We start from the raw sequence: 27,859 nt of genomic DNA on the forward strand, positions 1-27,859 counted from the left end.
GGGGCCACAACACAACCTAACCTGACATGAAATGTTTGTTTTGCGCTGGCTGCTTGCAAATGATATTGTAGAAGGAAGATGGCTGAGGAAATGAGGCTTTGTCTGTAATGGGGGCAGACTGGTACAAACTGCTATGAGGCCGGCAAACAGGCCCGAGTACCAAGAAGCAAGTCTGTGTATAATTAGCAGGGTAGAAATATCTCTCCATTGACTTGATTTGATTATTTGAACGTCGTGCATTTTGCTCGTTCTTCTTTGACACAAAACCTTCTCGTTTCACTTTGTGTTTTTATTTCTCTCTGCGGGTTTCTCTCGTCTATTTGATGTGAAGCACTTTGAAATTGCCGCTCTGCGTATGAAATGTGCCGTACAAATAAACGTGCCTCGCCTATGATCATCATGACAAGTATTGGAAACTCAGTCGCGTCAATCTGACCCAGTATTCCCAGAACATTCCCAGGAATGAAGCTCTTCTTCCCAGCTAACTCGTCAGATGATTGAGCTGCCGTGCTGGAAGTGATTTTTTTTAAAAGGTTGATATTGGCTTCTATGTGTAAACAAGTCGATGGGGAATGCCGGCCTGCACTGATTGTCCCGTAGAGATAATCTGTCCAGCATGTCAGAGCTCTTGCAGTTGCAGCCGGTAATACTATTCTGAAGTATCTGGATCTCATCAGAATTCCATTGGGATAGTTTGGTAACTACCAATAAAATGAGGCAAGATTTATATAACATAATATAATATAATATAATATAATATAATATAATGTTATATAATATATAATATGATATAATATATAATATAATATGATATAATCTATAATATAATATGATATAATATAATATATAATAATATAATATATTATCATATCATATATTATAATATAATATAATATAATATATAATAGACTATAATATAATATAATATCATATATAATATCATATATAATATCATATAATAGGTTTCCAGTCGCTGATGAGATGGATTAGATTAGAATGAAAACCAGCGGGGCTCAGGTACAAAAATGGAGAACCATTGTATTCAAGTAAAATGTATTAAATCATTGCTTTTGCATTGCTATCATTAGTTTTGCACTGATGTGTTTGTGCTAGCTGTGCTAGCTCTTGCTAACATGCATGTTGTCTCTGTCTGTCCTGTAGGTGCTGATCAATGTGACCTAGCGATGCAGGCTGCCTGTTGGAACTTGGCTGTAACCTCCACCCGCTGACAGGACCTGTAACCTCCACCCGCTGACAGGACCTGTAACCTCCACCCGCTGACAGGACCTCTTTTAATTTCTGTCACCCCCGTCGCGTCTCATCCCCTCCACGGCCCATAACACGGTTAGCAATGTCGGCCGCCGCCGAATAACGAGTGGAATCGGGGGGAAAGGAAAGAAAACCCGAACTTTTTCCAAACTCTCCTCAAAGGACTCGGACGGCCATGTTTGTGTTAGAATGAGAAACTGAGGGGGGGGAATTGGAAAGCCAGGCAAAGGGGAGAGGGGGCTGGAGCACGAGTGCCGGTGAGCGAAGAGAAGAGGCGTGGTGGGCTGGGTGAGGAGGATGACCAGCCTGTTCAGGCGCAGCAGCAGCAATGGAGGCTCCAGGAGCGGGGGAAACGGCGGCGACTCTACCCAGGGGCAGCTCAACAACAGCAGGTCCAGCCGTCAGGTCCGACGCCTGGAGTTCAACCAGGCCATGGAGGACTTCAAGACCATGTTCCCCACCATGGACTACGAGGTGATCGAGTGCGTGCTGCGCTCCAACAACGGGGCGGTGGACGCCACCATCGACCAGCTGCTGCAGATGAGCATCGACGGACAGGGCTCCGATGACAGCTCCGACTCGGATGACAGCATCCCGCCAGAGGTCAGTAGAGGAGGGGGGGGGGGGGGGAGGGGGTCAAAGGTCACCAAAGACCACAGGGGAATCTTAAAACAGCCCTAGGTCGTTGCTCCTCCCCCTCTGCCGATCTAGGGAGAGTTGTAGATGAGCACCTGCGTCCTCCGATACATGTGCAAGTCGCCAGCCGCTTCTTTTCACCTGAGGAGGCACTAGTGCAACGACCAGGTTACATACTGTACCCTTAATCCGGCTTCCCACCCGCAGATGCCCGACCAAGCCGGAGGTAAACACGGGGGCTCGAACCTGCGACCCTCATGTTGCTAGCCAGCGAATCTACCGCTGCACTACCCAGACGCCGGAAATATTGAAACTAATATGAGACCGTTACACAAAGGTCATCCATGATGAACTTACGAAGTTATTTGTAGTGGCGTAGGGCCAACAATTCGTCAAATTTGCTGGGGAGCCTCTGGGAGTCCCTCAAGGACCACCGGTGGTCCTCGGACGCCACGTGGAGAACCACTGAGATAGAATGTGCATTAACCCAGGGCTTGATCTTCATGACCCAGGAGAGATGCTGCTGACTCGAGCACTGATTGAATTCGATCCCGACTCCAGCGTGGAAACCATCATGTCTCTCACTCCATCTCCCTCATAGCAGCGCTGCTGTTCACTTCATTACAACAACCTGAATTCATCGTAGGGCTGGGCGATATGGCCTCTAAAGAATATCTCGATGTTTTTCGGCTATATCGCGATACACGATATATATCGCGATATTTTGAAATCTCTCATAAATGCTCAATTTAACCCTTTGATGCATACAATTACAACATTATGATGATGCTAGTAGGCCCTGCAACATGAGTCTGCATCAAAACATTCTTGTTTATACTGTATTCATTAGTGGTTTCTATTGGAACACTTTTAAACGTGCATGCAAAAAGGGGGAAACCACAACCAAGTTCAATTGGAGAAAACAGTATTTATTTACTCAAGGGAACTGCACATAGGCTTTAGTTTTAACATGAACCCAACCAGTGAAGATTCTTTTCTTTTTTCTGTCATTATTGACTGTCATCCGCAGAATTTGAAAAAAGTCCATATTGCATCTCTTTAGTTTGTTTCTGAGTTTGTGTTGTATGATTTGTAGGGGTGCACCGATCACGTTTTTTGCCACCGATCACCGATCGCCTATGGGAAATATCTGCCCAACCGATCATCGACCGATCACCGATTACCGATCACCGATATATAAACTCCTCAAAAAAAGTTTGGAAACGTTATTTCGGTCGATTATTTCTCCCCTTTAATAATACCAATTGGTATTGTATTGTATATCGTTGGAAAGCCTGATTAGTGATAGGGCTGGGTTAAAAAAAAATCGATTCTCAGATATTTAATAGATTTTTATTTTAATCCTTTGATATCGATTCATATCTCCAGAGATTGATTTTTTGTTATTATTATTATTATTATTATTTTTTAATATATATATAAAGAAATATCGGAAATCAGCCGATCGCATATTTGGGTCAAAATCGGCCGATACAGATTGCGTGCCGATCGATCTGTGCACCCCTAATGATTTGTGCTACTGCTGATCGTGCTCCGCTGCACAGAGTGTTGCACAGAGTGCTGCACAGCCAGTGTCCATGTAGCTCAGTTCAACATCAATGACAGGAAGGGCTTTGGATCTCATTCCTGAAGGGAGTGTTTTGGGGACTGTAACCTCCAGTCACTCAGCAGAATAGAAGAAAGCCACGCCTCCCCCCCCCCCCACACACACACACATACAAACAAACAAACAAACACACACACAAACACACACACACACACACACACAAACACACACACACACACACACACACACAGCGTCACAGCAAGCTTTCTAAATCCAGGATGCATTAGTGTCCCAGTTAGCTTGTCTGACACTAACGCCTTAACCCAGATATGAAGCATGACAGTGAAGTGCTTTCAAAACCCCAAGCTTGGGATGACTGTAGGTTTTTTATTAGCAAAAGTACATTTCTTTTCAGAGTTAAAAACTTTGAATCGAACAAAACCAAACAAAACTTTCATGTTTCAAGATTCAAGATTCAAGATTCAAGATTTTTATTGTCACTCCGTAGTACAAGTATCACGTGTGAAATTCTTGTGCTGTTGTCTCCGTTTACAATATAGTACAAAATAACAGGGCATATACTGTAGGTGCAGGAAAACAACAAGAGACACAACAAGCAATAAGGCAATAGAGTGATAAGACAAGTCAGAGACAGTGGCATATTCACTGCACATAGGTGCACATGGCATGTGCATACTTTTAGACATACTTAAACATAGTTGACGTTCTGTTTGCACAGGTGCAAATAGCATATACCTAATTAAACATACAATTAGACATACGTAATGGTAGCAGCTACAGTACGGTACAGTACAGCTACTACACTATTTGTGTATGTTAAGGAGTCTCGTGGCCTGCGGGAAGAAACTGTCCCTCAAGCGATGTGTTTCCGCCCTCTGGCTTTCTCTAGATTCTGGAGCGAACGTTGGAACCAGACAGTTCGGACGAGGAGCCGCCTCCGGTCTACTCTCCACCCACGTACGACATGCACATCTACGACAGGAAGTACCCAGAAGCCCCTCCCACGCCCCCGCCAAGGTGAGCACGGCTTCCATCCTGATTAGGGACCACGCAGTGATCAAATGAAGAACTACAGAAAGCTGCTGAGAGTCTTTTGAACATGGCTGCCACAGAGTAGAAGCTTGTTTATAATAAACGTCACATTTATTCTAAATCAGCGTGGGGGGTCCAGAATGCCCTTTCAGTGTTTCAAACATTTTAACAATACAAACAAGACAGAACCACACTACCACCACTTCCCACACGCAGATGGGAAACGTACACAGTACATTGTTTACTTAAGTAGAAGCACAGTTACTTGTGTTAAAAAAAGACTCTGGTAAAAGTACAAACTTGTACTGATTCAACTTGTTGACTCAAGTCAAAGTAAAAAACGACATGCTCTGAAATGTAATAAAGTATAAAAGTAAAAAGTATTTCTAACGACTGTTCCTGTGCGAAACTAACTGAAACTCATGTCATATATTAATATAATTCAGACACTATTAAACCCCCCAAACATGTTTTAAGATGTATAAATGCGATACTACCGATGAATAATTTGTGTGATATGGTTTTTGCACAAAAAGGTAATGCATACCTCACACATAATGTGTGAGAGCGCGCGACCACGTTGCATCATGTTTGTCTGTTGTGCATTACAACTAAAGAAACTACCGGTAGCCTGTTTTGAAAAATGTATGTAAGGAGTAGAAAGTACAGATATTTGTGTTAAAATGTAGGGAGTAAAAGTAAAAAGTTGCCAGAAAAATAAGGACTCTGTAAAATACAGATTCCTGAAAACCCTACTAAAGTATTGAATTGAATTGAATTGAATTTATTTGATGATTGAAAAACAGAGTACATCATACAAGGAAATATATATGCCACTCATACATCACCATCAAGGATAAAAACACAATAAAGTCTGAGGACTTGTTTCCATTGTGGTCCTTGGTCTTGGACAGACAGCTCAGACCAACATAAAAACAGGCATAACAACAAAAAAACATAAAACTACATCAAACATATAGGCTATTAAGAAACCCATTTGAGATGTTAAAACAGTTTTACAGTAACAAAGTATTTGTACTGAGTTACTTCCCATCTCTGCTGCCAATAATATAGCGTAAACAACAACATGGCGGCGGGGGAGGTGAAACAAGGGACACTATTAAAACCTACAGGACAAACAGAACAACAGAAGAACACCATCACACATGTTCCCAAGACGTCTCTCTTCCAAACAACCTCCATCAAAAACCAGATTGTGCTGATGATTCCATGTGGCTGCTGAACTGTCAGTGATTGAATAGGGTGTGGGGAGACAGTGTGACAGTGCTTCACACTGAGGAGCACCACAGTGCTAAAACTCTCACCTGCAGTCTTTGTTCAAATGCTTTCACAAAGCCTACATTCCTTCTCTTTGGCTCTACGCTGCCTCCTGCTGGATTTGCATGCTCTGAATATGAATCACAGGAGCCTTTGTAGATCTTGTGATCCCCAACTCCTACCAAACCCCCCCCCCCCCCCCCCCCCCCCCCCCCCACACACAACACACACCCCTGTCCCTCTCCCGTTCTTATCATCACTTGCTCCACCTGGTGGTCACTGTAAACATTGCAGATTGTCCCTTCAGCTCCCAAACAGCTAGACCAGAGGTTTTCAAAGTGGGAGGGCGGCCTCCCCAACGGGGCTCCAAGTATTTTTCAGGGGAGGCTCAGTGAATGGAAGTGAAAACATATGACATTAGTTATTACATCAGTTATCAAAAGGAGGTCACATAGAATAGCTAAATGTGTCTGTGTTTGGTTCAAGAGATAGATCAGAGATTCAATAGTTTTGGTGGAATGTGACAGTTTTCCCCACTTTCCCAGGGTCAGAAACGAATCACTGATCATAACCATCTGACATGACTGGATTGGCAACACCCAGAGTATCTAGTTTTTGCCATTGTGACGATTGATTGCATCACTGTAGACTGTAGACAATGTAGACCACTGTTCACTCTACCTACAATACAGATTTCAGGACAAAAATCATATCTAACAATAAAACATATTCTCAGATTTGGGTTTGAGAGACAAAATCTCATCACAGATGATGACGGGGGAACAATAATGCAGTGATGTCTTAAAATTCAAGAGATAAGGCAACGGAATAAAAATGTCTCTAAAAAGTTTCTAAAAGTGTCATCAAGTAATCGGAAAAATAGTCGTTAGATTAATCGAGAAGAAAATAGTGGTTTGGGACAGCCCTACATGCATGGCACAGAACAGGAGATGAAGGACAGCCCTACATGCATGGCACAGAACAGGAGATGAAGGACAGCCCTACATGCATGGCACAGAACAGGAGATGAAGGACAGCCCTACATGCATGGCACAGAACAGGAGATGGACAGCCCTACATGCATGGCACACAACAGGAGATGAAGGACAGCCCTACATGCATGGCACAGAACAGGAGATGAAGGACAGCCCTACATGCATGGCACAGAACAGAAGATGAAGGACAGCCCTACATGCATGGCACAGAACAGGAGATGAAGGACAGCCCTACATGCATGGCACAGAACAGGAGATGAAGGACAGCCCTACATGCATGGCACAGAACAGGAGATGAAGGACAGCCCTACATGCATGGCACAGAACAGGGAGATGAAGGACAGCCCTACATGCATGGTACAGAACAGGAGATGAAGGACAGCCCTACATGCATGGCACAGAACAGGAGATGGACAGCCCTACATGCATGGCACACAACAGGAGATGAAGGACAGCCCTACATGCATGGTACAGAACAGGAGATGGACAGCCCTACATGCATGGCACACAACAGGAGATGGACAGCCCTACATGCATGGCACAGAACAGGAAATGAAGGACAGCCCTACATGCATGGCACAGAACAGGAGATGAAGGACAGCCCTACATGCATGGCACACAACAGGAGATGAAGGACAGCCCTACATGCATGGCACAGAACAGGAGATGAAGGACAGCCCTACATGCATGGCACAGAACAGGAGATAAAGGACAGCCCTACATGCATGGCACACAACAGGAGATGAAGGACAGCCCTACATGCATGGCACAGAACAGGAGATAAAGGACAGCCCTACATGCATGGCACAGAACAGGAGATGAAGGACAGCCCTACATGCATGGCACAGAACAGGAGATAAAGGACAGCCCTACATGCATGGCACAGAACAGGAGATGAAGGACAGCCCTACATGCATGGCACACAACAGGAGATGAAGGACAGCCCTACATGCATGGCACAGAACAGGAGATGAAGGACAGCCCTACATGCTTGGTACAGAACAGGAGATGAAGGACAGCCCTACATGCATGGTACAGAACAGGAGATGAAGGACAGCCCTACATGCATGGTACAGAACAGGAGATGAAGGACAGCCCTACATGCATGGCACACAAACAGGAGATGAAGGACAGCCCTACATGCATGGCACAGAACAGGAGATGAAGGACAGCCGCCCTACATGCATGGCACAGAACAGAAGATGAAGGACAGCCCTACATGCATGGCACAGAACAGGAGATGAAGGACAGCCCTACATGCATGGCACAGAACAGGAGATGAAGGACAGCCGCCCTACATGCATGGCACAGACAGAAGATGAAGGACAGCCCTACATGCATGGTACAGAACAGGAGATGAAGGACAGCCCTACATGCATGGTACAGAACAGGAGATGAAGGACAGCCCTACATGCATGCCACACAACAGGAGATGAAGGACAGCCCTACATGCATGGCACAGAACAGAAGATGAAGGACAGCCTACATGCATGGTACAGAACAGGAGATGAAGGACAGCCCTACATGCATGGTACAGAACAGGAGATGAAGGACAGCCCCTACATGCATGGCACACAACAGGAGATGAAGGACAGCCCTACATGCATGGCACAGAACAGGAGATGAAGGACAGCCCTACATGCATGGTACAGAACAGGAGATGAAGGACAGCCCTACATGCATGGCACACAACAGGAGATGAAGGACAGCCCTACATGCATGGTACAGAACAGGAGATGAAGGACAGCCCTACATGCATGGTACAGAACAGGAGATGAAGGACAGCCCTACATGCATGGTACAGAACAGGAGATGAAGGCGGAGGGGCTGTCATGGCAACAACTTGACCGAAGGGCACAGGACCGGAGAGGATGGAGTTTTTTTTTTGTCGATGGACTATGTTTATGTTCCTCAGGGAATACTAAGGCCTAAGCAAGGAGGCTACATGCATGACATGACAACACACTGACCCACATTGTAGTGAATTATATTCTCTATCATTTCCAATTCTCCTAAGCCACTGGATATTGCAGTTTAGGTAGTTTCACTAGTGTTAAAACCATTCTCAGGAACAGTTTTAAAAATAAATGAACAGATATTGCGTTTTTGTTTTGCTAGAAAGTCCACCACAACTTCAAAGTCAGCCATCAGCTTCATCAACAAGGCCCGAAAGCCTCCTCTACCAAGCATCCTACAAAAAAATGACATTTTTAATGCCTACTTAACTCTCCTATTTGTGTCGATATTGGACCGCACAATGTTGTGATTTTTTTCTTTCCTATTTTCCTTTTCTATCTGAATATTGCTGCATACTTACAAATTCCTCGTATGTAATCTTGCATATTGTGGCAATAAAAGTGATTCTGATTGATTCGGATTCTTGACTCATAAAATCCTCTTTGCAATTCAAATGATCAAGAATCAATCAAGAATAGTTTCAAATCGTAATAGTTAAATTGCTAATATATCGAATGCTATTGGTAATATCTCTAATGTATCCCCATTATTTCACATTACTCCCATAGATTTGAAGCTCAGCCACCTCCGGGCCACCGACAGGTCGGAAGCTACAGGAACTGGAACCCTCCCTTGCTTGGAAATCTGCCAGACGATTTCCTGCGGATCTTGCCCCAGCAGTTAGACAGCATTAAGGTAAAGAGATCCCGCCATGTAGATCCCAAGTTAAAGCTGATACTCAGAAATGAGACTCAACTGGATCCAGACTGGGTCAAATCCACGGCAAGAGGTCTCTCTCTCCCGTGTCACAATCACATTTCCTCAACACCTTAATAATGAAGCCTGATCCGACATGAGGTGTTTGTAGACACACACTCCAATGCACAGCAGAGGTTTAGAGAGGCTTTGCAGATCTGATGTCACAAATCAGTGCACAGCAGAGGTCTAGAGAGGCTTTGCAGATCTGATGTCACAAATCAATGCACAGCAGAGGTTTAGAGAGGCTTTGCAGATCTGATGTCACAAATCAATGCACAGCAGAGGTTTAGAGAGGCTTTGCAGATCTGATGTCACAAATCAATGCACAGCAGAGGTCTAGAGAGGCTTTGCAGATCTGATGTCACAAATCAATGCACAGCAGAGGTTTAGAGAGGCTTTGCAGATCTGATGTCACAAATCAATGCACAGCAGAGGTCTAGAGAGGCTTTGCAGATCTGATGTCACAAATCAATGCACAGCAGAGGTCTAGAGAGGCTTTGCAGATCTGATGTCACAAATCAATGCACAGCAGAGGTCTAGAGAGGCTTTGCAGATCTGATGTCACAAATCAATGCACAGCAGAGGTCTAGAGAGGCTTTGCAGATCTGATGTCACAAATCAATGCACAGCAGAGGTCTAGAGAGGCTTTGCAGATCTGATGTCACAAATCAATGCACAGCAGAGGTTTAGAGAGGCTTTGCAGATCTGATGTCACAAATCAATGCACAGCAGAGGTCTAGAGAGGCTTTGCAGATCTGATGTCACAAATCAATGCACAGCAGAGGTCTAGAGAGGCTTTGCAGATCTGATGTCACAAATCAATGCACAGCAGAGGTCTAGAGAGGCTTTGCAGATCTGATGTCACAAATCAATGCACAGCAGAGGTCTAGAGAGGCTTTGCAGATCTGATGTCACAAATCAATGCACAGCAGAGGTCTAGAGAGGCTTTGCAGATCTGATGTCACAAATCAATGCACAGCAGAGGTTTAGAGAGGCTTTGCAGATCTGATGTCACAAATCAATGCACAGCAGAGGTTTAGAGAGGCTTTGCAGATCTGATGTCACAAATCAATGCACAGCAGAGGTCTAGAGAGGCTTTGCAGATCTGATGTCACAAATCAATGCACAGCAGAGGTCTAGAGAGGCTTTGCAGATCTGATGTCACAAATCAATGCACAGCAGAGGTCTAGAGAGGCTTTGCAGATATGATGTCACAAATCAATGCGCAGCAGAGGTCTAGAGAGGCTTTGCAGATCTGATGTCACAAATCAATGCACAGCAGAGGTCTAGAGAGGCTTTGCAGATCTGATGTCACAAATCGGTGCACAGCAGAGGTCTAGAGAGGCTTTGCAGATCTTATGTCACAAATCAATGCACAGCAGAGGTCTAGAGAGGCTTTGCAGATCTGATGTCACAAATCGGTGCACAGCAGAGGTCTAGAGAGGCTTTGCAGATCTGATGTCACAAATCAATGCACAGCAGAGGTCTAGAGAGGCTTTGCAGATCTGATGTCACAAATCGGTGCACAGCAGAGGTTTAGAGAGGCTTTGCAGATCTGATGTCACAAATCAATGCACAGCAGAGGTCTAGAGAGGCTTTGCAGATCTGATGTCACAAATCAATGCACAGCAGAGGTCTAGAGAGGCTTTGCAGATCTGATGTCAAATCCTTTTTCAACCATGTGCGAGAGGTCTCCATCATGGTGGTCTCTTGCAGAATTAGCCATGTTCAGATTTTGTCAAAATTTAAAACAACTGGGCTACAAATAGTTATTAACTAAAATAATGGGGTGTATACGTAATGTGTCGGTTAATTCAGTAATATTCTAAGTAAAAGACTGACAAGGTGGGTTTGTTTATAAATGTAGCCTATACTGTGACACAGTAAAGTGAGTCAACTGTTTTGTCTTTAGCCCCTAGTCTCTACTCCAATGAGTTGTACCTTAAGAAGAGTTAGCTCAGTTAACCTGATTTTTATTTGTATTATTTTGCTTTGCTAGCTAGCAGGCTAACTTAGCAAAGCAACCAATGTTAATGTTAACATGCCACTATGGAGGCTAGCTTCTGTTAGACATGTTAGCTAGTGTGCTAATCAGACAAGACAGCGATGGTTAGCTGACCAGATACTGCCATTAGCAAGCTAGCATGCTTACATTATGTAAACATAAAATGTATTTCTCAATGGTGAAATGATGAGTTCCCAGACAAAAACAACACAGAAATTATTAAATTCTGTTGCTCAGCCAAGTGGGAATATTCACAAATGCAATCTGTTCACTATAGACTCTAGAGCATAAATTATGTAAAAAAAAACTGAATCTTCTGAATTAGTATCACAGCCTGTAACATCTGCTCCCTCCTCAGCAGAGCTCACAGAGCAGTCTGTCCCAGCCTTCGTCGTCGTCATCCTCCTCGGTGTCTTCCATGAGCCAGTGGACGGCCTCGTCTGCTTCTCAGTCGGGAGGCGCGGGGACCAGCGGAGGCTCGGGACCGGCGGCGGGCGCCTCCGAGCAGGAGAAGAAGCTGAAGCAGTACCTGGAGGACGAGCGCATCGCCATGTTCCTGCAGAACGAGGAGTTCATGAGGGAGCTGCAGCGCAACCGCGAGTTCCTCGTTGCCTTGGAGAGAGGTACGGCTTTTAATAGCCACGCTACACAATATGCAAATAGCACTTAGACTCGTGACACTTCAGCATTTTGATCAGGTTAAGTTATAAGTTATATAAGTTATAACTAACTTAACGTAACTCGCCACGCTATTTTGATCAGTGTCCATCAGCCTGGTTAAAACCATCCTGATCATTCTGTTTGGCTCTACGTATCAGACGGGACTTCCTGACGCCCACATTGATTTCCTGACATTACAATGTAACCAATCAGGGACTGTGTCATCGTTGGTGACGTGACGTGACGTGACGTGACGGGGTCAGTCAGGGCCACCGCTGGCAAAACAGTAATGGCGTCTCTCCCGAAGCAACGAGCAGTAATGTTAACGTTAGTAGAGTAAAAGCCATAAGAGCAGTTTCTTGGCGGAACAGATGTTTTCACCGTTCTTCCCAGTGGATTTGGCAATGCTGATTGGCTGAAGGAGTTTGTCTGTCAAGGCTAGTACTCTCCGCCCACTGAAATGGCTGTGAGCGGCTAGAAGTCCAGACTGATAACGTAGAGAGAAACAGGATGTGAGATCATGTGATCAGGATTGTTACTGTCCATAGCTGTTCTTTTTTTGTGTGACATAGTGTGTTATGCACAGGATGTAGGCTACTATCAAATACATTGTAGAAAATAAACGCACATATTTACATCTTGAGGTTTGGACATACATTACAGTTCGTGCTGGGATACTGACAAGTGCTTTGAAAGTCCTTGTCTCATTAAAGCCTTTAAGCCATATCTTATGCCCAGTGCAAGGGCAAGCGTTATCTTTGCTCGTTTCTAGCACTCAAAATCTCCCCTTTGTATTGTTTAATTACCACTGGGTCACTGAAACATATCCTTATGATGTACTGACCCACTGGGTCACTGAAACATGTCCCTTATGATGTACTGACCCACTGGGTCACTGAACATGTCCTTATGATGTACTGACCCCACTGGGTCACTGAAACATATCCTTATGATGTACTGATCCACTGGGTCACTGAAACATGTCTTTATGATGTACTGACCCACTGGGTCACTGAAACATGTCCTTATGATGTACTGACCCACTGGGTCACTGAAACATGTCCTTATGATGTACTGATCCACTGGGTCACTCAAACATGTCATTATGATGTACTGACCCACTGGGTCACTCAAACATGTCCTTATGATGTACTGACCACTGGGTCACTGAAACATATCCTTATGATGTACTGACCACTGGGTCACTGAAACATGTCCTTATGATGTACTGACCACTGGGTCACTGAAACATATCCTTATGATGTACTGACCCACTGGGTCACTGAAACATATCCTTATGATGTACTGACCCACTGAGTCACTCAAACATGTCATTATGATGTACTGACCCACTGAGTCACTCAAACATGTCATTATGATGTACTGACCCACTGAGTCACTCAAACATATCCTTATGATGTACTGACCCACTGAGTCACTCAAACATGTCATTATGATGTACTGACCACTGGGTCACTGAAACATATCCTTATGATGTACTGACCCACTGGGTCACTCAAACATGTCATTATGATGTACTGACCACTGGGTCACTGAAACATATCCTTATGATGTACTGACCCACTGGGTCACTCAAACATGTCATTATGATGTACTGACCACTGGGTCACTGAAACATGTCCTTATGATGTACTGACCCACTGGGTCACTGAAACATATCCTTATGATGTACTGACCACTGGGTCACTCAAACATGTCCTTATGATGTACTGACCCACTGGGTCACTGAAACATGTCCTTATGATGTACTGACCCACTGGGTCACTGAAACATGTCCTTATGATGTACTGACCTACTGGGTCACTGAAACATGTCCTTATGATGTACTGACCCACTGGGTCACTGAAACATATCCTTATGATGTACTGACCCACTGGGTCACTGAAACATATCCTTATGATGTACTGACCCACTGGGTCACTGAAACATATCCTTATGATGTACTGACCCACTGGGTCACTGAAACATGTCCTTATGATGTACTGACCCAGTGGTAGTTAAAAAAAAAAGGGGGGGAGCTTTTGAGTGCTAGAAACTAGCAAAGATAACTGGCGTAAGACATGGCCCTTTGTCTTTCACTGTTATTCTTATAGTTTGCCTCGATGCAAAAGTCCTATGTTGTCTCCGTCTCTCATAGTCTCACACCCCTCAGCTTATGACCAAGGCATTTGCTTCCATGCTTTTAGAGAATATTTTAAATAAACCAAACGTCTAGCTATTAACATGATGGTATATGCATCAGTGCCGTCTACAGGCTAACGTTTGCAGACCTGAGAAAAATAAGATGAAAATATCAAGTTTTTAGATTAAGCGCGCCAGTGATTGTTCCATGTATTGTTGGGCTTGCTTTTATAAATTGAAAATTAGGAAATGGATTTGGAAGTTGCCGTTGTTTTTGAGGTTGTTGGGAGTGTTTGACACGTGTAACTAGGGCTGCCCTCGAATACATTTGTTCAAATTCGAATATTCTATTGAGAATGTTTTCCACAAATATTTGAATGTCTGCTGTAATGTCATCAGAGAGAGAGAGAGAGAGAGAGAGAGAGAGAGAGAGAGAGAGAGAGAGAGAGAGAGAGAGAGAGAGAGAGAGAGAGAGAGAGAGAGAGAGAGAAGAGAGAGAGAGAGAGAGAGAGAGAGAGAGAGAGAGAGAGAGAGAGACTAATTACACTACTAGACAGTGACCTTCAGTGTTGCATTACCGCCACCTACTGGATTGTTATATTAAATCTACATAGTAATCCTTAGTCAATGGATTACTTCCTTATATCCATGAATGAATCGGCCTGTGGGACATAAGGAGTGATGATTAGTTGAGTTCTAGTTCTAGTTCTAGCTAAAGTTCTTAGTTGTTTTCTTCATGTTCCTACAGTTGGATGTTTGGGCTTCACTGTGCAGAATGATGTCTGTGCAGAGTTTGACACTAGAAGCTGTTTTCACAATCATCTGCTGAAAGTGGAAAGTTTCTCTGAGCTCACGGAAAAGGCGCTTTTCAACAAGCAAGATTCGTGACATCACGAATCTTGGAGCCAATCCCTGTCCAGTATTCAGCCGTTACAGCTGCAACACATTCTCACTCCCAACTCGTCATAGACTGCAGATCGGTCAGGAACCCTTGTCGTCACTTTGTCACAAGTGAGAATGTTTTGAAAGCCAGTGTTGTATGCTGTGATTGCCTAGTTATGTTTTCGATAACTCCGATTGGTTGCTTTGGATTTTTAAATGAGGGCGAAAGAGGGGAAGTCATTTTAAGGATTATAACAAGATAATTTAACCTTTTTTGTGGGAAAAACCATCGGACACAAATTATTATTCAAAGTAGAGTATTTTATACACATCTTGAAACATAACTTTAGGGGGTCTTTAATAATCAAATATCAATTTTAAAAATTGGATGTCAGCATTATGAACGAATATCCGAATATTCGAGGACAGCCCTACGTGTAACTCAGTGCTTGTGTGTGTATAATGGCCCTGGTTTACAGCCTGTGAGAGAGAGTACAGAATGATACTCTTCCAGTAACAACAAGAAGATATTTGGCCAGTGTCTGATTTGACATTGATTTTCTCAGGCACAGAACCATGAACACAATTGAATTGTTTGAAAGAACATGGAGGGAATAATGCCTCCGAGTGCCACATGCCTCCGAGTGCCACATGCCAGCTTTTCTAGCCAAGATGCCGATTCAAGATGCGGTCCAACATTGCCATCATCCTCCAAATGTTTCTCGTTCTCATTGAACACATGCAGTGACCAGAGGCTACTCGAGACGGATGGACACACAGGAACCTTAAGTTCCTGCTCCATCCTACCAGCATACCTGCCAACACTCCCCATTTCTGCCGCAGGATCCCTCTTTGTAACCCTTCCTCCCGTTGTGCTCTCGATGGGTCATTTCAATCTCCCGATTTCATCGTGAAACAAATCAAATGACCGTAGCGGGCTTAGTCTTCAAGCCAGAGTGACGTTTCTGCTATCATTTGAAACTAGATGACTTAATTCATCCAACCGTGCCGTGCTAGCTTCATGCCGTGCTAGCTTCATGCCGTGCTAGCTTGTCGCGAAGTTAGGCCAAATTTTGGCAAAGGAAAAAAGTTATTTCAAAGGGGTCCCTCCTTGACCTCTCGCCTCAAGATATCTGAATGAAAAAGGGCTCTATGGGTAAGTACCCTTTTACAGATAAGGTAGCATTTTTCGACAAGACAGCATAAATTGACAGAACACATCGTGCCACAGTTTGGACGGCGGTGCGTTTGTCATCATTACCCCCAGAAAACCTCCCTCTTCTGCACAGCCTGATGTTGGCAGGTATGCCTGCCAGAGCTCCATCATCACACCTTTGTTCCTCACATCAATGCTCATAACATCTGCTCTCTGTTTTTAGATCGCTTGAAGTATGAATCAAAGAAATCAAAGTCCAATCATTCATCTAGCATGGAGAATTCCACAGGTAGATATCACTCATCAAGCTTCCTCTGCCAAGCTGTTTGTGACTTTGTGTGTGTGCGCATTTAATTCTGCTGAATACTGGTCTCTGTGTGTGTCTCTGTGTGTGTCTCTGCATCTGCTGTGTTTTGTCGGGCCGTGTCGAGGATTTGTGTGTTACGGTGTGGTACTATAAATACTTGTGCATCTTATCAGGGTTCCCACGAGTTCTTGAAATGCTTGGGGGAGAGGAAATCAAGGCCTTGGAAAGTTTTGGAAAATGGACATAAATAGACATGGGTCAGTGAAGAAAGTGCTGGAATTGATAGAATCTGTGCAAGAATAGAAATTAAAATGTTTTTTATTTTATTTTTAAAGGTGAGAAGTGTTTTCACATTCAAGCCTCTCCTTTTAATTGTTGTCTGTGAGCTTCTGTAAAGCCTGCTAGTTCTGGTTATAAACATTCTCAGTGTTCTAACAGTAATTAACCTTGATCCATGTCTCAAACTATGCCGTGTTGGCTCCTTAATTGGGCCTGGAAAGTCCTTGAAAGGTCCTTTGATTTGACGTTTCAGAAGGTGTGGGAACCCTGATATGTTGAGGTGTTTGATCTTCTTGTGCGTGTACATGAGCACATGTGCAGAGAGCAGCAGTGTCGCTGTGTGTCTGTCCACAGGAGAACACTACGCTTCGGCGTCCATGGAGGCGGCCGTCTCGGATGACGCCATGTTCCGAGACAAACTCAAACACATGGGCAAATGTAAGGCTTCTGACTTCACGTTCCCGAATAATTCTATCAGCTTCTCTGAGAGCATGATGTCTCGACCTACCTAGTTAATGACCTTCATTGTCTCGTCCCCGTTCAGCGACGAGAAAGAAGCTGTTTGAAATTGCCAGAACGTTCTCAGAAAAGACAAAGAGGAGAAAGTCTAAAAGGAGGACACTCCTGAAGCACCATTCGTATCCTTCCTTCAATCATTTTAGCTTGCTCACTAAAGTTCTTTTTTTCCTTCTGTCCTAACGCCAAGGTGAATCTTCTGTGGATGTTCTATGGATTTGTTTGCCGGAGTTACTTCCTGCTGCATTTACAACTAATGATGGTGTTTAGATGAACATTAAATCGTTTTTTTTAGTCCAGTGTTTTTAAAAATGAATTATTTTTAAAATCTTCTTAACCGAGCTCTTCTCCAGATTGGGCACAGCCAACTCCACAGCCAACCTCCTGGATGATGTGGAGGGAAACCCCTGCGGTAAGATGCATTCACGTCACATGACCCAGAAAATATACATCAGCTGTCAATCAGCTTTCAATGCGGTTTGTTGCCACACAATAAACCAGCGGTTTGTTCCAAGCCAGTTGACTCACTCTCACACGGCAGCCAATCAGCGTTGAACAGCGAGCGACTGATGCCAGCGTAAATTTCGCTCCAGTTGGGATATTTCATCTCGGGCGACGAGCGAATTTTCTCCCTATCGCTCTGTCTCTGTCGCTCGGACGCCCAGCGATTTTTCTTCCGGGCGAATATACGCTCAATCGCTCGTTTGCATAGGTCGGTGTGAACGCAGCCCTAGCATGGGTAAACCCAGCCTGCACGTGACCTCCATGTAGTATCAGTCACAAACTGACGTTACAGACGTAGTCTGTGACGTCAGTGTTGAAGGCTGGCTTCACCCAGGCTAATTGTGAGTCAACCTATCTATACATGTAAGTATCCAAGAAGCTCCTTTTTTCTTTTTTCTTTTCTCATTCACTTTTGGCCTGCTGAGCTTCCTTGTGCCACATTTTTGGCTTTTTCCAAAATAAAATATAAAAATATTATACCAGCTCTTTTTTTTTATATATATTTTTTTCCCCCTGATTTTTTTATCCCATTTTTATCCCCCAGTAGTGCTAATTTTAATGTATTTATCCTGGTTGCTGCAGGCATTCCCACAGTGTTCAAATTACCGTGTGTGTGTGTGATATTACATGCCACTCTAAATGCAGTGTCTGCAACAGGGATCAGATGAAACAGATGTGACTGTACTTGTAGAGATGTAACCCTGAGCGTTTCTTTCTGCATCTTCATCCAGAGGAAGACGGTCGACCCAGAAGAGCAGCCACTCAGGAAGAGAACGAAGCAGGCAAAGAGCCCGTATCATGGTGAGCATCCACAAATCAATCATTTCAATGTCAAATGTCTTAAAACTCCTTTTTAGAGGTGTCACGTTTTTCACCATGCAATGACAGGTTGGTTTGTGCTGCATCTCCACTCTCTGTATGTATGTGCATGTGTGTGTGTGTGTGGGGGGGGGGACATAGCTAAGGCTTATGCATAAGGTGTAGTAGAGCAGTGGTCCCCAACCACCGCGGCCACAATGCATTTGGTACCGTGCCAACGCATTTGGCCCGGTCCAATTTTTTTTTTTTTTTTTTTACAAACATTTTTTTAGCAAACTACACACATAAATAAACGTCAACTTGAAACTATGTTTCAACTACCACACAGCCTATAATATTATAGCCTATGTTTATTAAAAAAAAAATATATATATATTATTAAAATTGACAACCGGTCCGCGACTTTTTTTTCCATCTATCTACCGGTCCGCGGCACAAAAAAGGTTGGGAACCCCTGTAGTAGTAGAGAATGTCATTATTCTTAGTGCATCCGGTTCATTTTAAGGTCAGTCGTTCTGCTAAACTCATACTCTGTGTTGGAGGTAATGCGCTGCAAAAAGTAACGCGTTACAGATCATATATTACTTTTAGCAGTAATGGAGTCAAATAACGCGTTACTAACAGACTGTTTTAACTTGACAACATAAACATTCTAAATTGAGCCCCAGCTCACTTCCTGTTGCAGTTTTTTGCTAGTACAGTAGGACAGGACTGACCTCTAGGACAGGACTGACAATTCCGTGAAAACCGTCTATAGGATTTTGGTCCTGTTATTCCATGATATTATTACTCAAACGTCAATCTGGACAGACATGGATGTCCACTGCTCACTTGTTTCTGCGGTGCGGTCGTTCTAGTTCAACTCGATCTCATCTGATCATTCACAAATATTTTGACAGCGACATGGCCTTTGGGAAAGCGCCTTGAGCCTGTCGCTGTATTGACAGGCATGTCCAAAGTCCGGCCCGGGGGCCAATTGCGGCCCGCAGACAGATTTTAAGCGGCCCTCGGCTTGTCTCTCAAAATATACTATTATGTGGCCCTCCACACAGTATTGGTTAATCAAGCAAGTTCATTTTGCATTTTCCCCCCGCTCGCCTAACGATGCCAGCACTATCATACAGTTAGTAGACCAGCACCCAGTAAGAACAGTACAGGCAGAATCATGTTTTCAGATGGTAAACAAAATCCTTAGAGTACAATTGTATTGTATGTGTGTATTTTCTTTATTTTTTTTATTCTTTTTAATAACCCATATGATCCGAGAAGCAGCTGGCCCCCTGGTATTTACACATGATCTAATCTGGCCCCCATTCAAAACAGTTTGGAGCCCCCTGCTGGCTGCTGTAGGATATCACCATTTAGTGCCATTTCTCCTGATTTGTGTGCCTGCTCCGCCTCTTCCTTTCTTCTTCCACAAACAAAAGAGCAGGTAGGGGGCGGGGCTTGACAACACCAGCGCCATTTGCAACTTTTCATCAGACATTATCGTCCATTAGAACGAGTTATATTACCAAACTGTTCAGTGGTGAGCGAGAGTGATGTGAACATGTTGCAAGATGCTGCTTCGTTTGATCTGGTTTGTCTATCTGCAGACCTCGGTCTCACGCAGGCGCAGAACATTATCTGCTAGTCGACCTGCGACTGTTAGTCTTTGCGGTGTATTCAAGGCCGCGACACAGGCGACGTGAGGTGACGCAACAGTCTGCCTTCGTTCCCGCTAGTTCTTTGAATTTGGCTTGGTGTGTCTGGGGCTTTACTCTACATAGACGGTGATATTTTAAAGTAACTTATTAATTTCAAATGAAAGTAACTAGTAGTATGTAATATATGTACTAGTAGTATGTAACTTGCCCAACACTGACTCTGCCTTGCCTTTCAGATCCTCCCGTGCTGCACCACATCAGGGTTACCATGGCGACCGCAGCATGACCCGGTGGCCTTGCAGCTCTTCCTATCCCCAACCTCTTCTCTCTCTCTCTCTGTCACTCTCCCTCTCTCTGTCACTCTCTTGTCACTCTCCCTCTCTCTATCTCTCTCTCTCTCTCTCTCTCTCTCTCTGTCACTCTCCCTCTCTCTGTCACTCTCTTGTCACTCTCCCTCTCTCTATCTCTCTCTCTCTCTCACGTCTGTCTGTCTCTCTCTCTCTCTAATACAAACCAGCCGAATCCAAAGCCCAGCGTTGGGTTGAGGCCCCGCCCCCACCTACCCAGGGAGAGGAACTGGACTGTTCCCCATACACTGGGCTTATAACTGTCCATAACTGCATTATCTCTGTATTATAACACTTTGTTAATATATAATTTTGAAAATGTAAAGGAAAGATGCATTTAGTCCTTACCAGTATTTTTTACTCGTTTCCTTTTAAATCTCCATTGTGATAGGTGCATTAGCCGTAGTGATGATCTTGCCATATTAACCCATGGTATTTTCCCTCCCAGTCCTATACAGCAGCACACTGTATGTATGCCTGTGATCAGGGTCCCTCAGGCTGGCCGTTCAAAAGCCAAAGTGTGCACATGGCCCCTTTATACTCTAACCGCATAGAGCGCTTTTCTACCACATTTGTGTTTCTTTTTTTTTTATGAATAGTGATGCCGTTTCTGGACCCCCCCCCCCCCCCCCCCACACACACACACACACACACAGATCCACCCGACCCCCACTGTCATATAAGTGTGAAAATGGAAGGAACTTGTCCTCGGGGGGATGGGGGGTTATCTCACTGAAACTCTTGTGTTTCAGAAAAACATTGTGACTGTTCCAGTTGCACCTCATGGCCGTAATAACACCCAGCTTATCATGGCGGGGTGGGGGTGGGCGTTCACAGCAAGCATGCTGGGAGCAGTTTAGTGGAACACAGAACATTTCTTTTAGTTCGGTCGAGTTTGGCCAGATAAGAACGGTGCCATTCCAAATCAGCATCATAACTGTGGAGCTCAGGTTCGGAGTGTCCAAGAGTATTGGCATATGAAGTCCCACGACAAGCAGGCTACACCTACTAGAGAAGTGCAGTTGACCGTGAATCAAACGGGAGCCTGGAATTTATATTAAAAATAATTATATTTAAATATATATATATTTAAATTTGAATTATATTAAATATTTGGCCTCGGAAGAGAGAAGGTAGCGGTGAATAACTGGGACAAACTGGAACAAATAGGGAATATGAGGGACAGAGCTTGACATGCAACCTGCACCAACTGAAACCAGATTCAAGGAGATGTGATTTGGCTCCGACAACATTTAAGTGGTGATTATAATTCTAAAGGTGCGTACGATTGAAACAAGGTTAAAGGTCACTGCTATCGCCCCTCCACTTGGTTTTCTTTACTCCAAACAACACATTTGATTTGTTTAGGTTCACTCCGAGCAATTATAATTGAAGCAGGGCTTGTAAAGTGAAGTGACAGTCTTGTCTGTGCTATTTCATATGAGCTTCAATCCAGACTTCAGTTTGTAGGCACTGATACTCACACTTTTCAGCAGTCTCGGTGAGGTTTGGTCCCACACCACAGTTGGAATGACCTTGGTCAAACAAACCAAACTAAAGATTCTGAATAAACTGCTCCAAAACATGCTTGGGACTGGGAGTGAACATACCCTTTAAGTGCAAGCTTCATTCCCCCCATCCCAAAGCTTTGCTAATATCCTGCCAGATTTCAAGAACTCTTGTCAAAAACCTCAACGAAATCTAACGCGATATTACGGATATGAAAATATCACTCCCAACTACACTGCCATATCTCAGACGGTCCCTGCAGTCTTTTTCAATGCATCATTTCTATATGGATCTCGTCTCCTTGAGCGAAGGGGAATGCATATTTCTAAATGCCAGTGTTATTAGCGTAAACGATGCCATCATTTCTTCAGAGACACTAATGAATGGCTGCGATGTGCGCATCGGTGACTGATGGATAATTCTCGGTGTGTCATCGGAAGTGGGCCGGGGGAGAAAGTGGATCCCGGAACGCGATTGGATGATCTCACTGTGAGGAGTACCCGCTCTGATAGGCTGCTAATATGACTGAAGACTAAAAAGTTGGCCCAGTGCTTTATCTGACACTACGACTCTGTTAGACGGAACTATTTGAGAATGATGGATTTGATTTGATTTTGTTTTTGTTTTTACAAGCTTGTGATCCGTCTCCAATTGCGTTTTTGTGAGACCGCCTATCCCCCCTTTTTCATTGTACTGTAGATCTTTCAAAGTATAGCATGGATTAAAGCAATAGTAGAAGTTTAATGTAGCCCGTCTGAATGCAAGGTGAAGAAGAAGAAGAAGAAGCTGATGTTCTGGACACATCGAGAAGGTCACAAGAAAACGGTTGGATTCTCTTCTGACTTTCAATGAATGAATAGTTATTTGCTTCTCCTCTGTGTTTTATTTTGATTTTGTTGTCTCTTAAGAACTTAGTTTCCTTGTAATTGAGACTGAAATGAGTATCTGTCGCCATTAAAATATGTGAAGGTGCTATTCACTTAAAGGTAACAAAGTGAGGGATATTGATTAAGAGACTTGTAATGTGTTGTTGATGTAAACCGATTCAGATATGGATGGAGAGAAGAAGCACCACAGAACTCTGAGCTTCTGTGGTGATCAGGATGAGGTGAAATCCTGGCTCATGTTGACCGCGCGCGTTGTCATTTTGTCATTTTTCTGGGTTTTCACCAGCTTAAACAATGCAAAACATCAGACATCTCTGATATTGCAATGGCACACAAGGGGGCACTGTTGTTAATATATACTGCCATCAGGCTGGAAATGACCAAGTTTGATTTATCTTGTTTTTGTTGTACTATGATAATGGATATGTAGGAATGCATTTAGAATTGGAGTTTTATATTTAAAGTACATAAATGCCTCTGGAAGCAGGGGTTTGTATAGCAAAAAAATGTATGTTACGGAGAAGATGGCAAAATCAGCTATTTGAATGAATTTGGTGAAGTTAAAACTAAAAGTAAAAAGTAAGAATGAAACTTAACAGCTGCCGTCAACATGAGTTACAGGAAACTTGGCCGGATGGCATGTGTTTGTTTAAGTCTGTGGCTTCTCACGCAATTTCCAGTAAGCCTGTCACTTTTTATGTAACACTCAGACCCATGTGATGTATCAGTCAGACACCAGGTACCACTCAGACCCATGTGATATCAGTCAAGACACCAGGTACCACTCAGACCCATGTGATATCAGTCAAGACACCAGGTACCACTCAGACCCATGTGATATCAGTCAAGACACCAGGTACCACTCAGACCCATGTGATATCAGTCAAGACACCAGGTACCACTCAGACCCATGTGATATCAGTCAGACACCAGGTACCACTCAGACCCATGTGATATATCAGTCAGACACCAGGTACCACTCAGACCCATGTGATATATCAGTCAGACACCAGGTACCACTCAGACCCATGTGATATATCAGTCAGACACCAGGTACCACTCAGACCCATGTGATATCAGTCAGACACCAGGTACCACTCAGACCCATGTGATATATCAGTCAGACACCAGGTACTTGCATATCCTCGGGAGGGGTGGGAGCATATTTTTTTTCAGTGATGTGAAATGGGTTGATGTTTAATTCTTCTAGAAACAATGTTCTCTCAGGGAAGCCACACCCAACCCCCCTCCCCCACTGTGGCAACTCCTTTAGAATTGTTGTGGGGCATACTGTACAAGCACAATGACAAAAAAATAAAAAATAAAATCGCCCGTTCAGGAAAGACATTTCTTTCCCAAAGGCTAAGTCATCTCTCTGCAGTGCATCATAATGTGGGGTCCAGGGACCAACGGGGGTGGTGCCAGGGGCTCCCCAGCACATTGATGAATTGTTAAACTTCATTATTTAATTAGCAGTAAGTGAACACACTATACATAAAGAAGTATGACTGTATTGAATTAAAATGGGGTCTGTGGCTCTAATGTGGACTACATTATGGTCCATGATATTAGTGGTATCATTCACTCCACATTGCATTCTTCACATGCAGCAGTACAGCAACATCATTTCTCTTTGTTCTTTGCATGTTCATAGTCGCCAAAACAACTCAAGTTCCAAAACGGACAGAACAACTTGGCAGATGGCCTGCAAGGAATACGTCACTGTATTTTGTAAATGTAAAACCTGCTAACCACATCTGACACCCCTTTAAAGGGGAACGACACCCTAAACACAGTTGAAAACAGCTGCACGTTGCATTTCCAGGTCCACTTTGTTACAGGGTGGTGTGTTTTTTCTTTATTTCTTTAATTGCTGTGGATAACCAGCCATTCGTAGATGTGTCTTGAGATATTTCCAGCAGCTAAAATGGAGTTTGATAGCAGAACATCAGCTGTAGTGCTGCACGATAATGGATTTTTTTTGGGGTCTCCAATATAGACGAAAAATAATCTGTTATCAGATATCAACTGGATACCTGATATGCTGATATTTTCCAACTCTTTCGGCCGATGCTGATATATGTGCACATTTTTTCCACAAAATTTCAGAGAACACATTACTATGGCTACTCTTATCATGATGGCCCACTGGCAGATGCAGACATAAATATAAATACAATACTTTTCAAAAGGTATACATACATTCACTGAGCAAAGTAAGAAAGCCACTTCAATTTAGGTTATGTTAAACATGCCATATTTTTATTTGTTTACCGGTATGTAACATTTTTCTTTCAAACATACTCATCCTACTTAAACAGGCTTGGATGATGCTCTCCCTGGGTTGGGTTAGGTTAGCGTCATTTATCGGCAGAAATGTTCGTTTCATTTTTAAGCCTTTATCGCCCGATACCGATGGCGTGCCAATATCATCGTGCAATGGTAAAAAAAAGAGCTCCTGGAATGCATTGACCATGACAGATGGATGCAGACCACGGTAAGAAGATCCAAGGGTGGACTTCGCCTTTAATGCTTTGGAAGAACCTGATTCACTCAGAATGAACATTTTTGCCGCTCAGCAGTACTAAAAGGATTTATGATGAGCTGTCACACCAAGATGTCCCTGTACAATATTAAGTGTGTGTGTGTGTGTCCTGAATGTACAGGAAGTGAGCTTAGAAACATTGAATATTGTTGTTTACAATGCTCTGCTCATAACAACGCTATCATAAGAATGTATGTCATAGCCACGGAACAGCAGATAGTGTTTAGTCCTTGGACGCCAAACAGGAAGACATTCTTTTGAGGAACTTTGACAAACAGATGATTTGGTTTTCGGAGAGGGGTCAAATTTAGAGGAGTTTATTTTCTCCCCACAAATGTGTCAAGGTTCACGTTATTGTTGATTTTATTTCCAGAGCAGTGTTTTCTTATGTGAGGATGTTTCTTAGCCATTGAAATAATTGTGTTGTACCTTTGATTTGTTTGTGAATTATATTTGTAAAAGACATTAACATGACCATTAAAGTTTTTTCTATATATTCAACCGGAAGTAAATCTGGGGTGCTAGAGTCCTTAGCGGGGGGCGGGGGGCGGCTTGATGAATCAGATCACAGGAAGGAGCTGTCCTTGTGGCGAGAGGTTTGGTCTCTTGACAGACCTCAACCTAAGGGCGAGCATTTTAAAGTGTTTGTGGGAGGGGTAGGCCATGATTTTTCCTGCTCGCTTCAGCGTCTTGGAGGTGTGCAGGTACTGAAAGGATGGCAGGTTGCATCCAATCACCTTTTCAGCTCAGTGGATGATACACTACACTATAGTATGCTGATGTCCTTGGGAGTAGCAGCAGCGTACCAGACATGATGGAGGGTGGTGATGAGAGTGCAGCACCATCGTTGCCTTTGACATTTTGAGTTTCTTTTCTTTCTTACATTATGAACTGATTTATGGCTCATTTGAGCCATGTTTACAGACCTGTTTGGTTCTGTAGGTGAACTGCAGGGGGTCCAAGAGTGGGTCTGTGATGCTTCAGGGCATAGGGTGAGACGGCTGACCAGCACAGTGCTTCAGGGCTGTCATTTCAGCCTGTTCACATCACTCCTGGGAAGGGGCGGGGGTAGATAGTCTGGGCCTCTGCTGAGATGAGGGGAGGGGTTGGTGGACTGGAGCTGGTGCGGGGGGAGGGGTTGGTGGACTGGAGCTGGGGGGGGGTACAGTTAGGGGAGAGTCAATCTGAGAGTCTATTTTCATTAAAATAGACTCTGGGTTCCCAGATTGGGGAGAGTCTGAGGAGGTGGCCCCCTGCTGAGGTGAGGTGGTAGTAGGTGGACTGGAGCTGATGAGAGGCGTCACCGTGGGATGGGGTCAGGTCAGGGCTACATTATCTCTCAAAGCGGCATAGAGCTCTCTGTGAATACAGGCGCTTATCATCTCTCACTCTCTTGCTAAACCTACTCTTTAAAACAGTTTAGAGAACAAGTCAGACTGCAGACTGTTCACCTCAGCTGTCGGAGATGGTATATATAGAAAACACTGTTCACCTCAGCTTTCAGCTGGTAATTAGGCTATTCTTTGGAACTTGCAGGTTGGGAGTAGACCCAGAATGCTGTAGTAGTATTTAGCTAGGCTACTATGTGAAAGTTGAGCTTAGCATATTCTGGACCTGAATTCAGCAAGTTGCAACCACTGTAGGAAATTAAAAATATTTGTGCAGGGCAACTTTTGCCACTGTCTAGAAAATGGGAAAGGGGGGCACTTAAAAAATCATCTTCTGGCAATCAGCTCGCAGGTGCTGATTGTGTGTGTGTGTGTGTGTGTGTTAGAGATGGAAATGTAAATTAAATAAATTTAATTAAAATAATTAACATTATCGAAATCTTGGGGCAATTTTTGCCCCTCAAATCACATGGTTTTTGGGGGCAGTTCTGAGATTTCTTGGAGCATTTTTTTGCCCTTTCCTACACTGGTTGCAACTGCTGACGTGACGAGTTGCACGCGAGATAACACTAGTGTGGTGGACGTATAATCAAAGAGTATTGAAGGCAAAAACAGAAGAACGTTTTTTTCCACAACAGTGCCGCCGCCATTTTGGCGTGAAAAAAAACGCCTCCTTGCGCCAATGGGACAACAGCACAGGACCATGACAGCCAATCAGAGGTAGTCTCCTTCAGACAAAAATTGTGGCTTTGTT

General features: G+C 43.8%; 1 protein-coding gene across 2 annotated transcripts; it reads left to right on the forward strand.

The window, feature by feature from the left end:
- Nucleotides 1-1,530: 1,530 nt before the first annotated feature.
- cuedc1b (CUE domain containing 1b) lies at nucleotides 1,531-21,376 on the forward strand. Of its 2 annotated transcripts, none has more exons than XM_083637020.1 (10): nucleotides 1,531-1,872; nucleotides 4,383-4,510; nucleotides 9,324-9,450; nucleotides 11,877-12,141; nucleotides 16,582-16,647; nucleotides 17,299-17,382; nucleotides 17,489-17,582; nucleotides 17,814-17,872; nucleotides 18,696-18,765; nucleotides 20,666-21,376. In XM_083637020.1, coding segments are annotated over exons 1-10 (1,200 nt in total). In that variant the 5' UTR covers nucleotides 1,531-1,566; the 3' UTR covers nucleotides 20,667-21,376. The 2 variants fall into 2 exon arrangements, with proteins under 2 accessions (XP_083493146.1, XP_083493147.1); XM_083637021.1 differs by having other exon boundaries at nucleotides 11,880-12,141.
- The last annotated feature ends 6,483 nt before the right edge of the window (nucleotides 21,377-27,859 follow it).

Source organism: Poromitra crassiceps (genome assembly GCF_964638095.1).
Source record: "Poromitra crassiceps genome assembly, chromosome: 5".
NCBI classification, from domain to species: Eukaryota; Metazoa; Chordata; class Actinopteri; order Beryciformes; family Melamphaidae; genus Poromitra; species Poromitra crassiceps.

Bases quoted from the DNA above. Each gene is read 5' to 3' on its own strand.
- cuedc1b (XM_083637020.1), top strand. From the start codon at position 1,567: ATGACCAGCCTGTTCAGGCGCAGCAGCAGCAATGGAGGCTCCAGGAGC. The intron at 1,873-4,382 runs GTCAGTAGAGGA...GGCTTTCTCTAG, and splicing joins ATGACAGCATCCCGCCAGAG to ATTCTGGAGCGAACGTTGGA. The intron at 16,648-17,298 runs GTAGATATCACT...GTCTGTCCACAG, and splicing joins TAGCATGGAGAATTCCACAG to GAGAACACTACGCTTCGGCG.